Source organism: Procambarus clarkii, chromosome 41 (assembly GCF_040958095.1).
Source record: "Procambarus clarkii isolate CNS0578487 chromosome 41, FALCON_Pclarkii_2.0, whole genome shotgun sequence".
NCBI lineage: Eukaryota > Metazoa > Arthropoda > Malacostraca > Decapoda > Cambaridae > Procambarus > Procambarus clarkii.
The window spans coordinates 26,514,025-26,529,670 of record NC_091190.1 but is presented as its reverse complement, the minus strand read 5'-3'; the positions used below and the strand labels follow the sequence as shown (position 1 = coordinate 26,529,670).

At 45.3% G+C, this 15,646-nt stretch overlaps 2 protein-coding genes across 3 annotated transcripts in view; one reads left to right on the top strand and one right to left on the bottom strand.

Annotated features, from left to right (window-relative positions):
* The window catches only part of LOC123760986 (DNA-binding protein SMUBP-2), a 357,511-nt gene that overhangs the window by 231,810 nt on the left and 110,055 nt on the right, over positions 1 to 15,646 (bottom strand). The gene's annotated exons all lie outside the window — the stretch shown is intronic.
* LOC123760987 (alkaline phosphatase) overlaps positions 1 to 15,646 on the top strand; it is a 91,710-nt gene that overhangs the window by 60,578 nt on the left and 15,486 nt on the right. Inside the window, exons 5-6 of the mRNA XM_045746795.2 lie at positions 1,021 to 1,213; positions 14,192 to 14,355. Of these exons, the coding sequence (XP_045602751.2) occupies positions 1,021 to 1,213; positions 14,192 to 14,355 (357 nt within the window). The remainder of the gene's footprint in view (positions 1 to 1,020; positions 1,214 to 14,191; positions 14,356 to 15,646) is intronic.

The window sequence follows — 15,646 nt, the reverse complement described above, 5'->3', positions numbered from 1 at the left end:
GGTGAAATACAAGAGAAACTGTTCATGACTTTTGTGAGACCAAAATTGGAATATGCAGTTGTTGTATGGTGTCGAAGTGTCAAGATGCACATAAATAAACCGGAAAAAGTGCAAAGGCATGCTACAAAATGGCCTCTGGAACTGAAAAACAAAAGTTATGAGGTAAGACTTGAGGCATTAAACATGCCAAACTAGAATACAGAAGAAAAAAATGAGGTGATATGATCACCACTTACAAATTACTAACAAATTGACCAAATTGACGAAGAGAAATTCCTAAAACCAGAAACTTCACGAACAAGAGGACACAGATTCAAGCTAAGGAAACAAAGGTGCCAAAAAACATTATGAAGTTTTCTTTTCCAAATAGAGCGGTAGACAGTTGGAACAAGTTAGGTGAGAAGGTGGTAGAAGCCAAAATCGTCAGTAGTTTCAAAGCATCATATGACAAAGGGTACTGGGAAGACGGGACAATGCGAGCGTAGCTCTCATCCTGTAACTACACTTAGGTAATTACATCGTACAAATTAGACATGTGGTATTCTACCTTTAAACAATTCATTAGCTTTCATATCATTGCTAAGAACACAAGAATAAAGGTAACTGCAGAAGGCCTATTGGCCCATACGAGGCAGCTTCTATTTATAACCACTCAATTGCACTCATATACATGTCCAACCCATATTTGAAACAATCAAGGGACCCCACCTCCACCACATTACGTGGTTATTGGTTCCACAAATCGACAACCCTGTTACTGAACCAGAATTTACCCAGGTCTTTCCTAAATCTAAACTTATGCAATTTATACTCATCGTTTCATGTTCTGTCTTGTGTTGATACTTTTAATACCCTATTAATATCCCCCCTTTGTTATGCCCATTCATCCACGTATACACCTCTATCATGTCACCCTTAATTCTTTACCTTTCTAGAGAATGTAATTTAAGCTTTGTCAATCTTTCTTCATATGATAGGTTTCTAATTTGGGGGATTTTTTATACTGATCTTTTCCCACAGACATATACGCTTGATGAGCAAATACCAGATAGTGCAGCAACAGCCACTGCCTTCTTTACAGGGTCAAAGGTAAACCAAAATACAATAGGACTGGATGGCACTGTCTTCAAGGATCAGTGCATTGCATCACTGAACCCCAAAACCTGGCAAACATCCATACTGGATTGGGCACAGAAAGCAGGGAAGCATACTGGTAAGACAAGTTCTAAAATGTTTTTGTGCTAGACTAATAACAAATATCATACAGTACTACTATATTCTTGCTTTGCAAAGAACAGTTCAGCAAGTTCTTGCAGCCAGACAAATACCTTACTTTGTGTAGCTTGGGAAACCATTATTTAATGTTTGTTGGGGTCACTAACTTTCCCAAGAGAAACACATTGCATTCGTACATTATATTATGATTACCCTATTTCCATCAGTTTTACAGGTGGAGACATCAAACTGCAGAAAGAATCGGTGAAGATAATGAAAGAAGATTATTCATATTAACAAATTGCATTAATCAGTTTCTTATACACTCATCCACACAAACATATATAGCATCACAAACACCACCACAGAAACAAGAATAAAAGAAAAAAGGTAGAAGGAAACCCAGCTCACTGCTCAGGTCAGCTGACCTACTCAACTAGGGAAGAGCTGGCATAAACCCCACTGTCGTCACACATAACCACAGGTGGGACACCTTCCAAGAAGCCACCCACCCACAGCAAGACAGCAAGAAGAACGCATCAAAGACACCAATGAAAACTGCAGAAGGAAGGACAGGCAAATGAAGACAAGCACTGGCCTGACCCACAGAAAACGCTCTGGTTTGGAACCGAGAAGGAAGCCCCTGAACTATAGCCGAGCCAATCACCAGTGAATCAGGAACACACCTGAAGCAGACCCTAACCTGGCCAGGAACAGGAATCACAGCTGGCCTGGGGAGGAGGGGTAGGAACCTCCTTCCTCAACAAACAAAACAAAAGCAACCATGCAAAAACCCTCGTAACGATGAATGGAGCTATGCAGAAGTAAGGACAGAGAACACACCAATGCAAAGAAGCCCAAGACCAGTGCCCACATAATACGAAAATATGAGGAGGAGGCCCAGAAGGGCAGCCCCTGGAAATGGGAAGCGACCAGGGAAACTGGCTGCAAAGGAGGTAAATTTTTCAAGCAACACAGTCAATGAGACCTCTAATGCCCAGAGGGGCAAGAGGCAGCAACCAGCCCCCATGGAATCAGTGAGCAAGGAACCACCCACCCCATCCGTGAAGAAAACACTTGGGAAAACATTGAGAAAACACCAGTGCACAGAGTGAGGGCGCCACCCTTTTCCCCCCCACTGTGCAAGTCATCAGACCCCACCCCGAGATGCACAAGACAAGGGAAGCACCCAGAGATGCCCAAAAATCATAGGGACACCAGCAATGAAGCATCCACCAAGGGACTGACCGAGCTAACACCAAACATGCTCAGAGCCGGCAACCCAAGCAAAACAGGAAGAGTGAAAGAGTGAAGGGCAAAACACAGGCAATGTACAAGTGCTAAAGTAACCACTGAAGCCATCGAGGTCAGAGGAGCAGGGAGGCAGAACCAAGAAAGAACCAAAGAACCAACAGACAACCCAAAATGTGGCTCAATCAAGATCAAACCCAGTACAGAATCAACATGGCCTACCAACTGCTTAGCCAGAACCAGAACTTAGCAAACCAGAAAAACCCGAACCTCGACCAGCAGACAGAGACTTGCAGGGAATCGGAACGCCAGCCAGCCGTTGAAAAAGGCCAAAACATGAAAACAAGCCAGAGAGAGACCAGAGTCAAGCATGCAAACACATGGAAGCCAGAATGATGCCAAACCAGAAAAACACCATGAAAGAGGCAAGGCTGAAATATGCCACCCCAAAAAGCCAAAACCCCAAATCTCAACCAGAAGAGACAAGTCAAGACGCAAAAGGACTCAGGGGAAAAATCAAGGGGATACCTCCAAGGAGGAGACCAACCATGAAAATGTGAACTGCCAGATTGGAGCAGAAGAAAAGCCAGGATAACCACAACAGACCGGAGACCAGTGAGCACCAGGACAGAACCGGGATGCAGTGGGAAAGACCATGGAAAAGACAAGGTCTCCACAGATAACACCAGAAAAAAATCTATGCTAAGATGATCTGAAACGAATGAAAAGAAAGAGCCCACCTGGAAAACCCAGAAACCCCAAATGAAGGGGGTAGGGCCGACCAAACTCAAAGCAGACCAATGGAGAAACAAAACACCCATGAACACTGGAAAGATAAGAAAACCTGGTGAGTTGCCCCCAACCTCTCAGGGAAGGGTGAGGAGAGTCTTCACAAAACAGAAGGAAGGCCGTCTACAGAAGAAAGGGAGCCTGAGCTGACTCAAAGGAGTTTGGGCGGGGAATCACAAAACTGACAATTGACTCCATGACACACCACAGGTGAGGCCCCAGCCTAAACTGACCACCACAAAAAGGCGAACAAGGTTCCGAGTACACAACCCCAACCAGGCAAAGAAACCACAGACATGAAGAGAGGAACTTGAGCTCAATGCTGCAAAAAGAGAAAAAGGTTTGCCGGCAAAGCCAGGGCCAATACTGAACCATAGGCCAAGCAGCCAGCTGACCCAGAAGCCGGGCAGCAAGAAGTAGCCACTATCAATAGCAACAAGGAAGTGGCCACCATCAACAGCAGCATAGGAATGGACAGCTTTCAAGGGACACAGGAGCCATGTGCCACCATGTTCCCCAAGAGCCAAGAAAAAACCAGCGTTGAATGTAAAGAAACGCCATTTTCTGGGTGAGACCCGGAGGCTCTCCGGAGCTATACCAGGCTGATATGCTAATGTCAGACTTTGGTATCAGTCATGTGTATGGAGTTCCAGGGCCTACCAGGGACCACGGCCAGAACCTGGCCCCCTCAGAGAGGCAAGGGGAGCAATGGCCTATAGAAACCTCCATGTGGTTGGAAGCATTCTATGTCTGCCATCGACCGAGTCAAGCATCCAGAAAGGTAAGTACAGTATTCCAAAACAAACCCCTATTCTGGTTAAAATTGCTACCAAAAGCCGAACTAGTAGATAGAACTCCCCAACAGAAAACAAGCAAACTAGTATGATGTCACACGTCACAGCGCCGCTGTCTGCGCAATTCCCCCTCCCCGGGAAGGAGAATGGGGGGCCCCAGACCTCTCACACCGGCTATCCACCCATCAGTTCTTCGGCTGATGCTATAGGCACCGGTTGTGTGCTCCGGCTCCATTAGTTGTTTCAGCACTGTACCTAGAGTGTGGTGTCTGTCTTCTAGGTGGTGCGTGAGCCGGGAGCGAGTCCCCAGTACTCGGGCTGCATGCGCCTAGGGTTACCTTCCCTAGGTGCCCTGTAAGTACTGCCCCTTGGGGCTTGGGGCTACCTTCCACAAGTTCCTTGGGTTTTGTCCCTGCTAGGCCGTTTACTGCTTGATTTTTGGCCGCCCTTTGTGTGCTCGGGTGTTCTGTCTCCCTTGTTTGCCTTTGGGTAAGGGGCAGTTTTGCACTGATGGGGCACAGGGTACTGCACAGCTTGTTTTCACCTATATGACGGCTGGCTCTGTTCCACCTGGGTATGCTATCCTCTTGCAGGGTTTTCTTTTTATTTTTGTTTATCTGTCTGGTAGGGGGAGTCTGCCTTCATTCTTGCCCCCTGTGTCCCTTGTGTTCTGAGTTTTATTCTGGTGGTTTCCCCTGCTAGGTCCTTGTGAGTGTACACGTCCCGGGGGTTCAGTTCTTAGAAAATTGTTTGGTAGCTTGGGCGCCGGTTAGCAGTACCCTGCCTGGGGTTACCTGAGCGCGAGTCCTACTATAGTGAATGCTCGGGACCCTGGGAAACCCCTGGGGGCGTGCGGGTCTGAAGGATGTGACCCCAGAGTCCCCCCTCGCTTCCAGCGAGTTTGAGGGTTGCTCTCACCCCTTGTCTCAGGGGGAGAGACTGTTTTGCCTCCGTCTGCTGCCTGTGGGGTCGGTGACATCTTTGACCCAGAGTCCTGCAAGATTTGTTGCTCGTTGTGGCTCGGTTACCTAGTTGTATGCTGACTATGTGGGTGCAGGCAGCAGGGGCATTGCCCGTTAAGCTTTGGTGGTGGCAACACTCTCGTTTATTTGCTCCCCGGGAGCCCCGGGGCTGCCCCGTTTTGGTTGGTGTTGGGACTTGGGGGTGTTGGTTGCTTCAATTCCTTCAACGCCCCCTTGTCTTTCCCCTGGATCCCCCCTTCCTCCCTCCATCCGGTTCCTTACCGTCTGTGGGTTCAGGGTCGGGGCGGGGTTTGATGGTTTTGAGACTCGGGCGGTCTTGGGGAATTCCCCTTCTGGGGTAGTGACGGTGGCATTCGAGCCTGTTCCTCCAGCCATGTTGTAAGAGTCTGCCAGTGGGCTCCCTTCCTTAGTATTTTCGCGGCTGCCCCGGTTTTCTGGTGCAGCCGGGGCTTTGGGGGGACGGCTTGGCATCGGAGCCTGTTGTGTGGGTTCCTGGGGCTGAGGAGGGGCTGACTTGGGGGGCCTAAGGCCCCGTAGGACCCCGCGGGGGTTTATTCTACCCTATAGGCGGGGCTTGCGGTTACGCGGAGTGGGGTTTTTCCTCCCCCAAGCCGTACGAGGTGAGGAGAGAAACAACGAGAAGGACGAGACAACAAATGAGAAAGACAAAAGCAACAATGAGAAAGATAAGGGCAATACCGAGAATAAATGCGGAAACGACAAAGTTGGAACAAAAAACAGAGGTAGCCAAGTCGTGCACGGGTACAAATAATATGAATACAAGCACAGATGAAAATATTTGCAGGTATTATGCAAAAGGACAGTGCAGATATGGGACTAGAGGCACAGAATGCACATTCATGCACCCACGGAAATGTCGAAACATGTTAGGGAAAGGCAGCTGTCATTTTGGAACAGATTGTGGATATTTCCACCCTAAGTTATGCAAACTCTCAGTGAATGAGAGGAAATGCTATGATTTCCATTGCCCTGATTTCTACGTGAGAGGTACACAGCGCTATAAGAGAGAGGAAGTCCAATACAATAGCCCAGGAAATTTTTTAGAGGCAAGCAGAACCAGAGGGAGGAACAGACAGGCAGAAACGTTGCAGGAGTACGGACAGGGAGGGGGAAATGCCCAAGACTGGAGTACGTTTCGTCATCAAGCCCACACACATACTACACCCCCCAACTACACAGTGACTACCACACTTCCCAGTATCACTTCCAAAACTGGACAAACCATTGCCACAACAACACACCCTGGGTCAGAGTAGAGAGGAGGAAGAACTACCAAAACCCTCCAGAAATGACACACAATATGGACAATCATTCATATTTGCAAACATTCAAGGTTTAAAGTCAAAGTAAAAAAATAAAGTTAAGTTCATAAATGGCCTCCTAGTAGAGTCAAACTCAATATTTGGGGCATTCACGGAAACTCATACGAAAGATTACACAGATAGTGAAATCTGGATTCCAAATTATAAATTATATAAATGTGAGAGAAAATAGGTCAAATGGAGGAGTAGGTCTGTATATTAAAGAGGACCTGGTATGCACAGAACTACTAAACTCAACTAATGAGGTGGTAGAGGTACTTGGAATTAAGGTAGAAAAAATAAACCAAATTAGTATTCTAATATATAAACCGCAAGATACAATGGTTGAGGAATTCACAGAGCAGATGCACAAAATAGAGAACATCCTTGATAATCTAGTGAACCCAGCACCAGATATTATCTTCCTTGGAGATTTCAATTTGCCAAGTCTAAGATAGAGAATGGTAAACACAAATATCATAGCAGGGAATGACCCGGGAAATAACCAACCACAGGTCAGAGAACTTTTGAGAATCTGTGACAAATTCTCGCTCAATCAACAGATCACAGATCCAACTAGGAACGAAAACACACTAGACCTGCTATTCACAAACAATGATGAACTAATCAGAGACATTACAATCTCAGATACTACATACTCAGACCATAAACTCATTGAAGTGCAAACTAGCATAAATAACGGTAGTAGGTCTAAGAAACCCAACAAGCGAGAAGGAATATTCAATCTAATCAGTTTCAACAATAAGAGGATCGACTGGGAAAAAATAAATGTGGACCTTGCAACCATTCAATGGGAGACTGTCTTAAACGACAAAACTCCCACACAGGATATAATATCATATCATATGATATAATATCAGACAGACAGTATGGTTTTCGATCTGGAAGATCCTGTGTATCGAATTTACTCAGTTTCTATGATCGAGCCACAGAGATATTACAGGAAAGAGATGGTTGGGTTGACTGCATCTATCTGGACCTAAAAAAGGCTTTCGACAGAGTTCCACATAAGAGGTTGTTCTGGAAACTGGAAAATATTGGAGGGGTGACAGGTAAGCTTCTATCATGGATGAAAAATTTTCTGACCGATAGAAAAATGAGGGCAGTAATCAGAGGCAATGTATCAGAATGGAGAAATGTCACAAGTGGAGTACCACAGGGTTCAGTTCTTGCACCAGTGATTTTTATTGTGTACATAAATGATCTACCAGTTGGTATACAGAATTATATGAACATGTTTGCTGATGATGCTAAGATAATAGGAAGGATAAGGAATTTAGATGACTGTCATGCCCTTCAAAAAGACCTGGACAAAATAAGTATATGGAGCACCACTTGGCAAATGGAATTTAATGTTAATAAATGTCATGTTATGGAATGTGGAATAGGAGAACATAGACCCCACACAACCTATATATTATGTGAGAAATCTTTAAAGAATTCTGATAAAGAAAGAGATCTAGGAGTGGTTCTAGATAGAAAACTATCACCTGAGGACCACATAAAGAATATTGTGCAAGGAGCCTATGCTATGCTTTCTAACTTCAGAATTGCATTTAAATACATGGATGGCGATATACTAAAGAAATTGTTCATGACTTTTGTTAGGCCAAAGCTAGAATATGCAGCTGTTGTGTGGTGCCCATATCTTAAGAAGCACATCAACAAACTGGAAAAGGTGCAAAGACATGCTACTAAGTGGCTCCCAGAACTGAAGGGCAAGAGCTACGAGGAGAGGTTAGAAGCATTAAATATGCCAAAACTAGAAGACAGAAGAAAAAGAGGTGATATGATCACTACATACAAAATAGTAACAGGAATTGACAAAATCGACAGGGAAGACTTCCTGAGACCTGGAACTTCAAGAACAAGAGGTCATAGATTTAAACTAGCTAAACACAGATGCCGAAGAAATATAAGAAAATTCACCTTCGCAAATAGAGTGGTAGACGGTTGGAACAAGTTAAGTGAGAAGGTGGTGGAGGCCAAGACCGTCAGTAGTTTCAAAGCGTTATATGACAAAGAGTGCTGGGAAGACGGGACACCACGAGCGTAGCTCTCATCCTGTAACTACACTTAGGTAATTACAGGGAATAGCTCAACTGACAGCTGAAGCATACAAGGTCTGCCTGAAGCACGTGCCTGAGAGGAGGGTCAGAAAGATGACCACTCTAGAAAGAGAATGCAGAAGACTGTACAGGAGAAGGAAAAAAATAACGGAATGCTTAGACAGACACGACTATCACAAGCAAGGAAAATAAACCTAAACAGGGAAATCGAAGAAATAGAACAACTGTTGAAGTGATCATATGAGTCTGAGGAAATGGAATTGGAACAGAAAGCTATACAAGAGATAAAGAAAAATCCAAAATATTTTTTCACGTATGCAAAATCAAAATCAAAAACCTCCACCAGTATTGGACTTTTAATTACAACTGCAGGTACGTACACAGACGACAACAAAGAAAGTAGTGAAGTTCTAAGAAGCTAGTATGAGGCTATGTTTAACACACCAATAAACACCATGAAAGTTGATGACCCAGACACCTTCTTTATGAATGACATTCAAGCTGCAGATAATAAAACAGATATTAACACGAACTCGGAAGACTTTGAAAAGAAATTGACAATATGCCCATGCACTTAGCTCCTGGGCCTGACTCATGGAATTCAATATTCATAAAGAAATGTCAAGTACCAGTAGCGCGAGCACTCAGCGTAATATGGAGAAAGAGCCTGGATACAGGGAAGATACCAGCAGCACTTACATCTCTAGATAAAGCTCCTTTGCACAAGGGGGGGGAGTAAACCCTTGGCAAAAAATTATAGACCAGTTGCACAAACATCACACATTATATAAGTTTTTGAAAGAGTGATTTGGAATCAAATTTCTAGGCTTATGGAAAATAATGAGTTACACAACCCAGAACAACATGGATTTAGAGCGGGAAGATCCTGATCCTGTTACTCAACCACTATGACAAAATCACAGAAGCTCTAAAAGAAAAGCAAAATGCAGATGTAGTATACACAGACTTTGCAAAGGCATTCGACAAATGTGATCATGGAGTGATTGCACACAAAATGAGGTCAATGGGAATAACTGGTAAAGTAGGACGCTGGATACTCAATTTCCTGCCGAACAGAACACAGAGAGTAACAGTTAATCAAATCAAATAAAGTCCAAGCGCAGTTAAAAACTCTGTACCTCAAGGTACAGTCCTTGCACCATTGCTGTTCCTTATTCTCATATCAGATATAGATAAAAATACAAGTCACAGCTTTGTGTCATCCTTTGCAGATGACACAAAAATCAGCATGAAAGTTACCTCTGCTGAAGACATGGAAAAATTACAAGCAGATATCAACAAAGTTTTCGATAGAGCAGCAGAAAATAACATGATGTTTAACAGTGATAAATGCCAGGTACTCAGGATAGGCAAAAATGAGGACCTGAAACATAATACAGGGTACAAAACACTATCGAATCTGACCATAATAGGTAAACAGCGTGTCAAGGATTTGGGAATAATGATGTCCGACGATCTAACGTATAGGGAGCATAACCAAGCAAATATATTGCGTTAGCCAAAAATATGATAGGATGGATTACGAGAACTTTCAAATCCACGGATCCCATCACGATGGTTGCACTCTTCAAGTCATTTGTGTAGTCCTGTCTCGAGTACTGCTCAGTACTCACTTTCCCCTTCAGAGTAGGAGAGATTGCTGAAATAGCGGGAATACAGAGAACATATACAGCACGCATTGAGCGATAAAGCACCTAAATTATTTGGATCGTCTCAAAGCTCTCCAAATGTATTCACTAGAAAGGAGACGAGACAGATACCAAATAATATACACACGGAGGATACTGGAGGGCCAGGTCCCTGATCTACACAGTAAAATAATAACGTACTGGAGTGAAAGATATGGAAGAAAATGCAGAATAGAACCAGTGAAGAGTAGAGGTGCCATAGGCACAATCAGAGAACACTGTATAAACATCAGAGGTCCACGGCTGTTCAACTTCTTCCCAGCGACTATAAGAAATATTGCCGGAACAACCGTGGACATCTTCAAGAGAAAACTAGACTGTTTTCTAAAAGAAGTTCCAGACCAACTGGGCTGTGGTGGGTATGTGGGCCTGCGGGCCACTCCAAGCAAGTCTGGTGGACCAAACTCTCACAAGTCAAGCTTGACCTCGCGCTGGGCATGGGGAGTAGAAGAACTCCCAGAACCCCATCAAGCAAGTATCAAGCAGGTATCAAGCAGGTATCAAGCGTACAAACCTACCATCAGTATCAAAAGAACAGCAACCTCTGAGCCGGAGGAGAGCCGGAAGCTCCCCGACCCGACCCACAGAGGACAATGCCAACAAAGCATGGCCTTTGAAAAACAATCTTGAACCAAAGGGGCTTCCACAAACTGAGGAGAGGAAGGATAAAAGGGCACCCTGATCAAGGACCAGGATGGCTCAGGCGGCGCATGAGCAGACTGGAGGTGAAACTACACGAGAAACGTACGGAACGGGGCGGATGTGACGTCCACCCCGAACACAAGCCGGAGCGGCTCCGCCAGTGCCGCACAATATGAGGCAACAGTAAGAAGCATCAATTAACAGTCCTGAAAAACCCAAGAAAGGACAAGACATCCCGATGAGAAAGTGAAGACAACCTACGAAGAGCAAGAAAATAGCGAATAGAAACGCCAGGAATGTCATACTCTCGCCGAGACGAAGCTCGTAGGTTGGACACCATCAACTAAGCCACCTGATCATCTACACCCGCGTCAGCTCTGCTGACGCGAAGAGCTGAGGAGAAGGCCGATCCAGTCACGTACAGGACCAGTTCGACCTGCCGAAACAGGCGAAGCCGCGGGAAACGCCTCTGGTTCGGACACCTATCAAGCAGCGTCTGAAAACAAAGCTGGGCCGGCCACCAAGAGACCACGAGGACTACTCTCCTTGGGAAGGACTCCAACTGAGCCAGAACCCGAGCAACAGCTGGACTGGGAGAAGAGGTAACTCCACCTCGACCAGTCCTGCTGAAGGAATCCACCGTGAACACCTCGCAGGCGGATAAGGGCGCCACATAGAAGGGAGATGCCACCTTGATGCCATAACCAGAACAACACCAATCCCTACCCAAGGCCAAACAACGGCCTCAAGCCCCAGCTGGCCCCAAGGGCGAGGCAAATGCCGAGCAGCAAGAACCCCTACGGGAATGGTCTCCGAATGCCCCAGGGAAGATAACTCTGTCACGCAGGGGCAGTACTCACAGGGCATGCAGCTTGGCATGCAGCCCCGGTACTGATGAGGAACACCTGGCCACCGCACAACACAACATACGGCAGTGAATGCCACGAAGGCAAACACCGCCTAGGAAACTGAGGCCAGAGAAGCGTCTGTCCCAGTTGACATTAGCTTATGAACTGGTGCTAGGGACCCCCCCTCCCCCTCTCGGGGCGGGGAGGGTTGCGCGGACAATCGGTGCGGCAGTAAAGTGTAATGTTTGCTTGTTTCCTTGGGATTGTAGGAAGTTTCTACCTTTGTTCGTTTTTTTGTTTTCGTTTCTTACCATGTGGGGTTTTGTTTTGTTATGCCTACCTATCTGGGTGCCTAACCCCGGTCGATGGTGGATAAGGAAAAACCCCAACCACAAGGGGGTTTTCCAGGGTCATTGCTTCCTGAAACCTCTCTGAAGGGGCCAGGTTCTGGCGCTGATCCCCTGGTAGATCTGAACTCCATAGCTAATGTCCCGGTCTAATATAACATACCTTAGCCCGATAAGCTCCAGAGAGCCGTAGGGGCTCCCCACCAAAAAACTCTTTATGGATACTGGTTATTTCCTTTTTTGGGGGGGGGGAAGGAGTACTCAGAAAACTCGGCAGAACAAAAAGGCTGAACTGTATCCATCCCCAAACCGAAAGGGGTAACCCCCTCCCGTTCGAGCCATGCCCCAAAGAAAAACTCCATCCCTAACCCTGAACCCGCAATGGTGCCAGAGGTAGAGGGTAGAAAAAGAAGAAGGAAAAATGAGGCATATAAAAAATCACACCACCAAGTCCAAGAGACAAACATCAACAGGCAGCCCCGGAGCCTCCAAATGTGTGCACAACCCAGACTCGAGTAACCTAGAAACCAAAGATACATGAAGTCACAGTAATCCTCCTCTAGATGGGAGATTGGAGTGCAACACAAAGGGAACAACCCCTACTTGATTCAGGTCCAAAGGGGTCACAGATCAAACAGGCAGCAACAGAGGCAAATGAACCGAGTGTCGCCACGAAGCACGAATAACAACCCAGAAACTCGCTTGAAGCGTGAGCGAGGGCAGTAGGAGGACCACAAGGACCCCTGAACCAGCAGGGAGGTTTTACATGGCCTGCAGGGTGAGTATTCCCAGCAGGTATGCCCAGGCACTGGGAATGCTATGTCGGTAACTCCTACATATAGTGGTACCTCGGTTTAAGAGTTTAATCCGTTCCTGGAGACAGCTAGTATTCCGAAAACTCATAATCCGAAGCTAATTTTCCCATAAGAAATAATGGGAAATGAATTAATCCGTTCCTAACAAAAAACCACACTTCAAACTAAATTTTATACCTAATTTATCTAAATAAACCTACAAACTATGTTCAAGTTATTACTTACCCTTGCTGATGAATGCTATTGGCGTATGGAAGATGGTGAGGAGGGGGGAGGAGGAGAGGTGTTACTGTTTGGAAGGGGAGTCAGCTTACATTATAACATCAGGCAGTGAGACCTCTCTGGGGTGCACTCCCTGGCACGTTTTGCCTGCATACCACTAGGACTTGCTTGTCTTACTAAGAATCTGTCTAAAGACACTTGTTTTTCCCTACATTTTAACACTTGTCTGTAGTAAGACATCACTTTGTCATTTAAAAGGTCAATGCAACGACCTGCTACAGCTTTATCTGGGTGAGTTTTTTCAACAAAACTTTGCAGTTCTTCCCATACTTCACACATTTTCTTAATGAAGAAGGGACATCCTCTACTGCCTCTACTCACAGCTATTTTCTTAGGTTGAACTTTACCACTGGCTTTCTTGAGACCCATGGCGAGATATATAACAACAACTTTTATGCTCAATTGCCAAAAAAATACACGACAAAAAACTGTAAATCCTTGCGAAGAATTCAAGCGGGATAGTCACTGGGCGCGAGGCACTGGTAAACTGAGGCGCGATCGTCGTGCTACCACACGCTAGTCGGCCTGTACGCGTATCAACACCCTCGTCTTCTGAGGCAAATTGTCCGAGCAAATCCTGCTCGTATTCCAAGAAACTCGTATATAGGGACACTCGTATTCCGAGGTACCACTGTACTTATATAGGCAACCCTGATACCCAGTGCCAGTGGAACAGGCAAGAGAGAAAACCAAAAAGAGAATGATTCACACCAAGACACTATTTAAAACCAAAAAGTAGCAAAATTTGCCGATAGGGAACCTTGTCGGCAAACCTCGTTTTACTCAGGCCACTTATGGGGCCTTCAATAAAACCCCTTAAGTGGCAAATGGGTACAAAAAGGCTTTCTGGATGCCTTTCCTAGTGGATGGCAGATATGAATAAATTTTATAACATTTTATCAAATGTGTCACTGCTCCGTGTGCCTCTCTTGAGGGGGCCAGGTTGTGGCCTATGGTTCACAGTAGACTTAAAATAACTCTGACTAATGGCACTTTTTAGTCTGACACTATATCAGCACAGTAGCTTCAAGGACTCACAAGGGGCTCCCCTTAGAAAACATCTTATTTCAGAGTACTGTAATATTTTTTATCTTACAATTTCAGGATTTGTAACAACAACACGAGTGACACATGCCACACCTGCTGCCCTCTATGCTCACTCTCCTAACCGTGAATGGGAGTGTGATGCAAAACTTGGAAAACTTGGACATGGCTGTAGAGATATTGCAAAGCAGCTAGTTGAGGATGCTCCAGGAAGAGATGTTAAGGTAAGGTACCACCACATCTAGCTATAGCCAAAATGCCTCATTCCCTCCCAAAATCTATGAGATTTTCAACATTAATTTATCAGTGACCCACACCAGTACAATGAAAGGTATAATTATCTTACTCATTTTTGGTTGTGGTATTTGTGATGACTCCTTGGTGGTTTCCTTAGCCATAGTCTGGATCCATCCAGGACACAGCCTATACACATGACTGTAGTCAACTTTTAATCACACTCCGTGACGAGGAACCTTGCATATGGTTTTAAAACAGTATTTTCTATGAAAATATTATGACAAAAAAAAAACACTTGTCTAGGAATAATGTGAATAAATCATTGGATGTGGTTGAACTGATGATGAAAAAAGAGGAAAAGCACAAAAGAGTCACGTGAGACATCATGAACAGACCTAAGAGGCAAGCACCTGCAGGGCATGAAAAGCACCCTACAATTATGGGACCTGGTATAAGGGTGAGCCAGGAAGGGGTAACAGAAAAGATCATGTATCGTCACCCCAGCTGCCTGACGGGGTGATGATGCATTCCTTGATCAACAGAACATTATGAAACATAAGAAATGTTTCATAATGTAGTGTATCTCTGATACACACTTCAAACATCATCTATAAGGGTGGAAAGGCAATGCCGAGTACAGTAGAAACTCGAGTGACGACCACCTCAAATGGTGAGCAATTTGGGTAACAAGCGCCTCGATCGCCGACAATTCGTCTCATTAGGCGAGCGCTTGTTTGAATAATGTCAACACCACATGATGGGGTCGCGCTGCTTCCAGCACATTGCCAACCGCCGCCTCAGACGACAGTGTTGTTGTGGTGTCGCACACGACCAGTATCCCTCTGCATCGTTCCGCATATAATTGTGATAATTGTGGGTTTTGTTTGGGTTTGTGACTACACTTCGTAACGTACGATGTTGGCAAAGAAGCAGCTTGCTAAAGAAAGTGTTGGCAAGGGGAATTAAGAGCCAATCACTGTGGACGTGAAGAAGGAAATCATAGCAAAGGACGAGCGTGGTGTTCATGTGACTGATCTCGCCAGGAAGTATGGCAGGTCTTCCTCAACAATTAGCACCATTTTGAAGAGGAAGGAACAATTTAAGACGCTTCACGTGGCCAAAGGAGTTACCAAGGTTACCAAGAAACGTCCAAAACTCCTAGATGATGTTGAAAGGCTGGTCTGGATGAATTAACGTCAATTACTTGGAGATAGTGTCTCTGAAGCTATTGTTTGTGCTAAGGCAAGGGTGCTGTATGTGGACCTTGTCAGGAACATA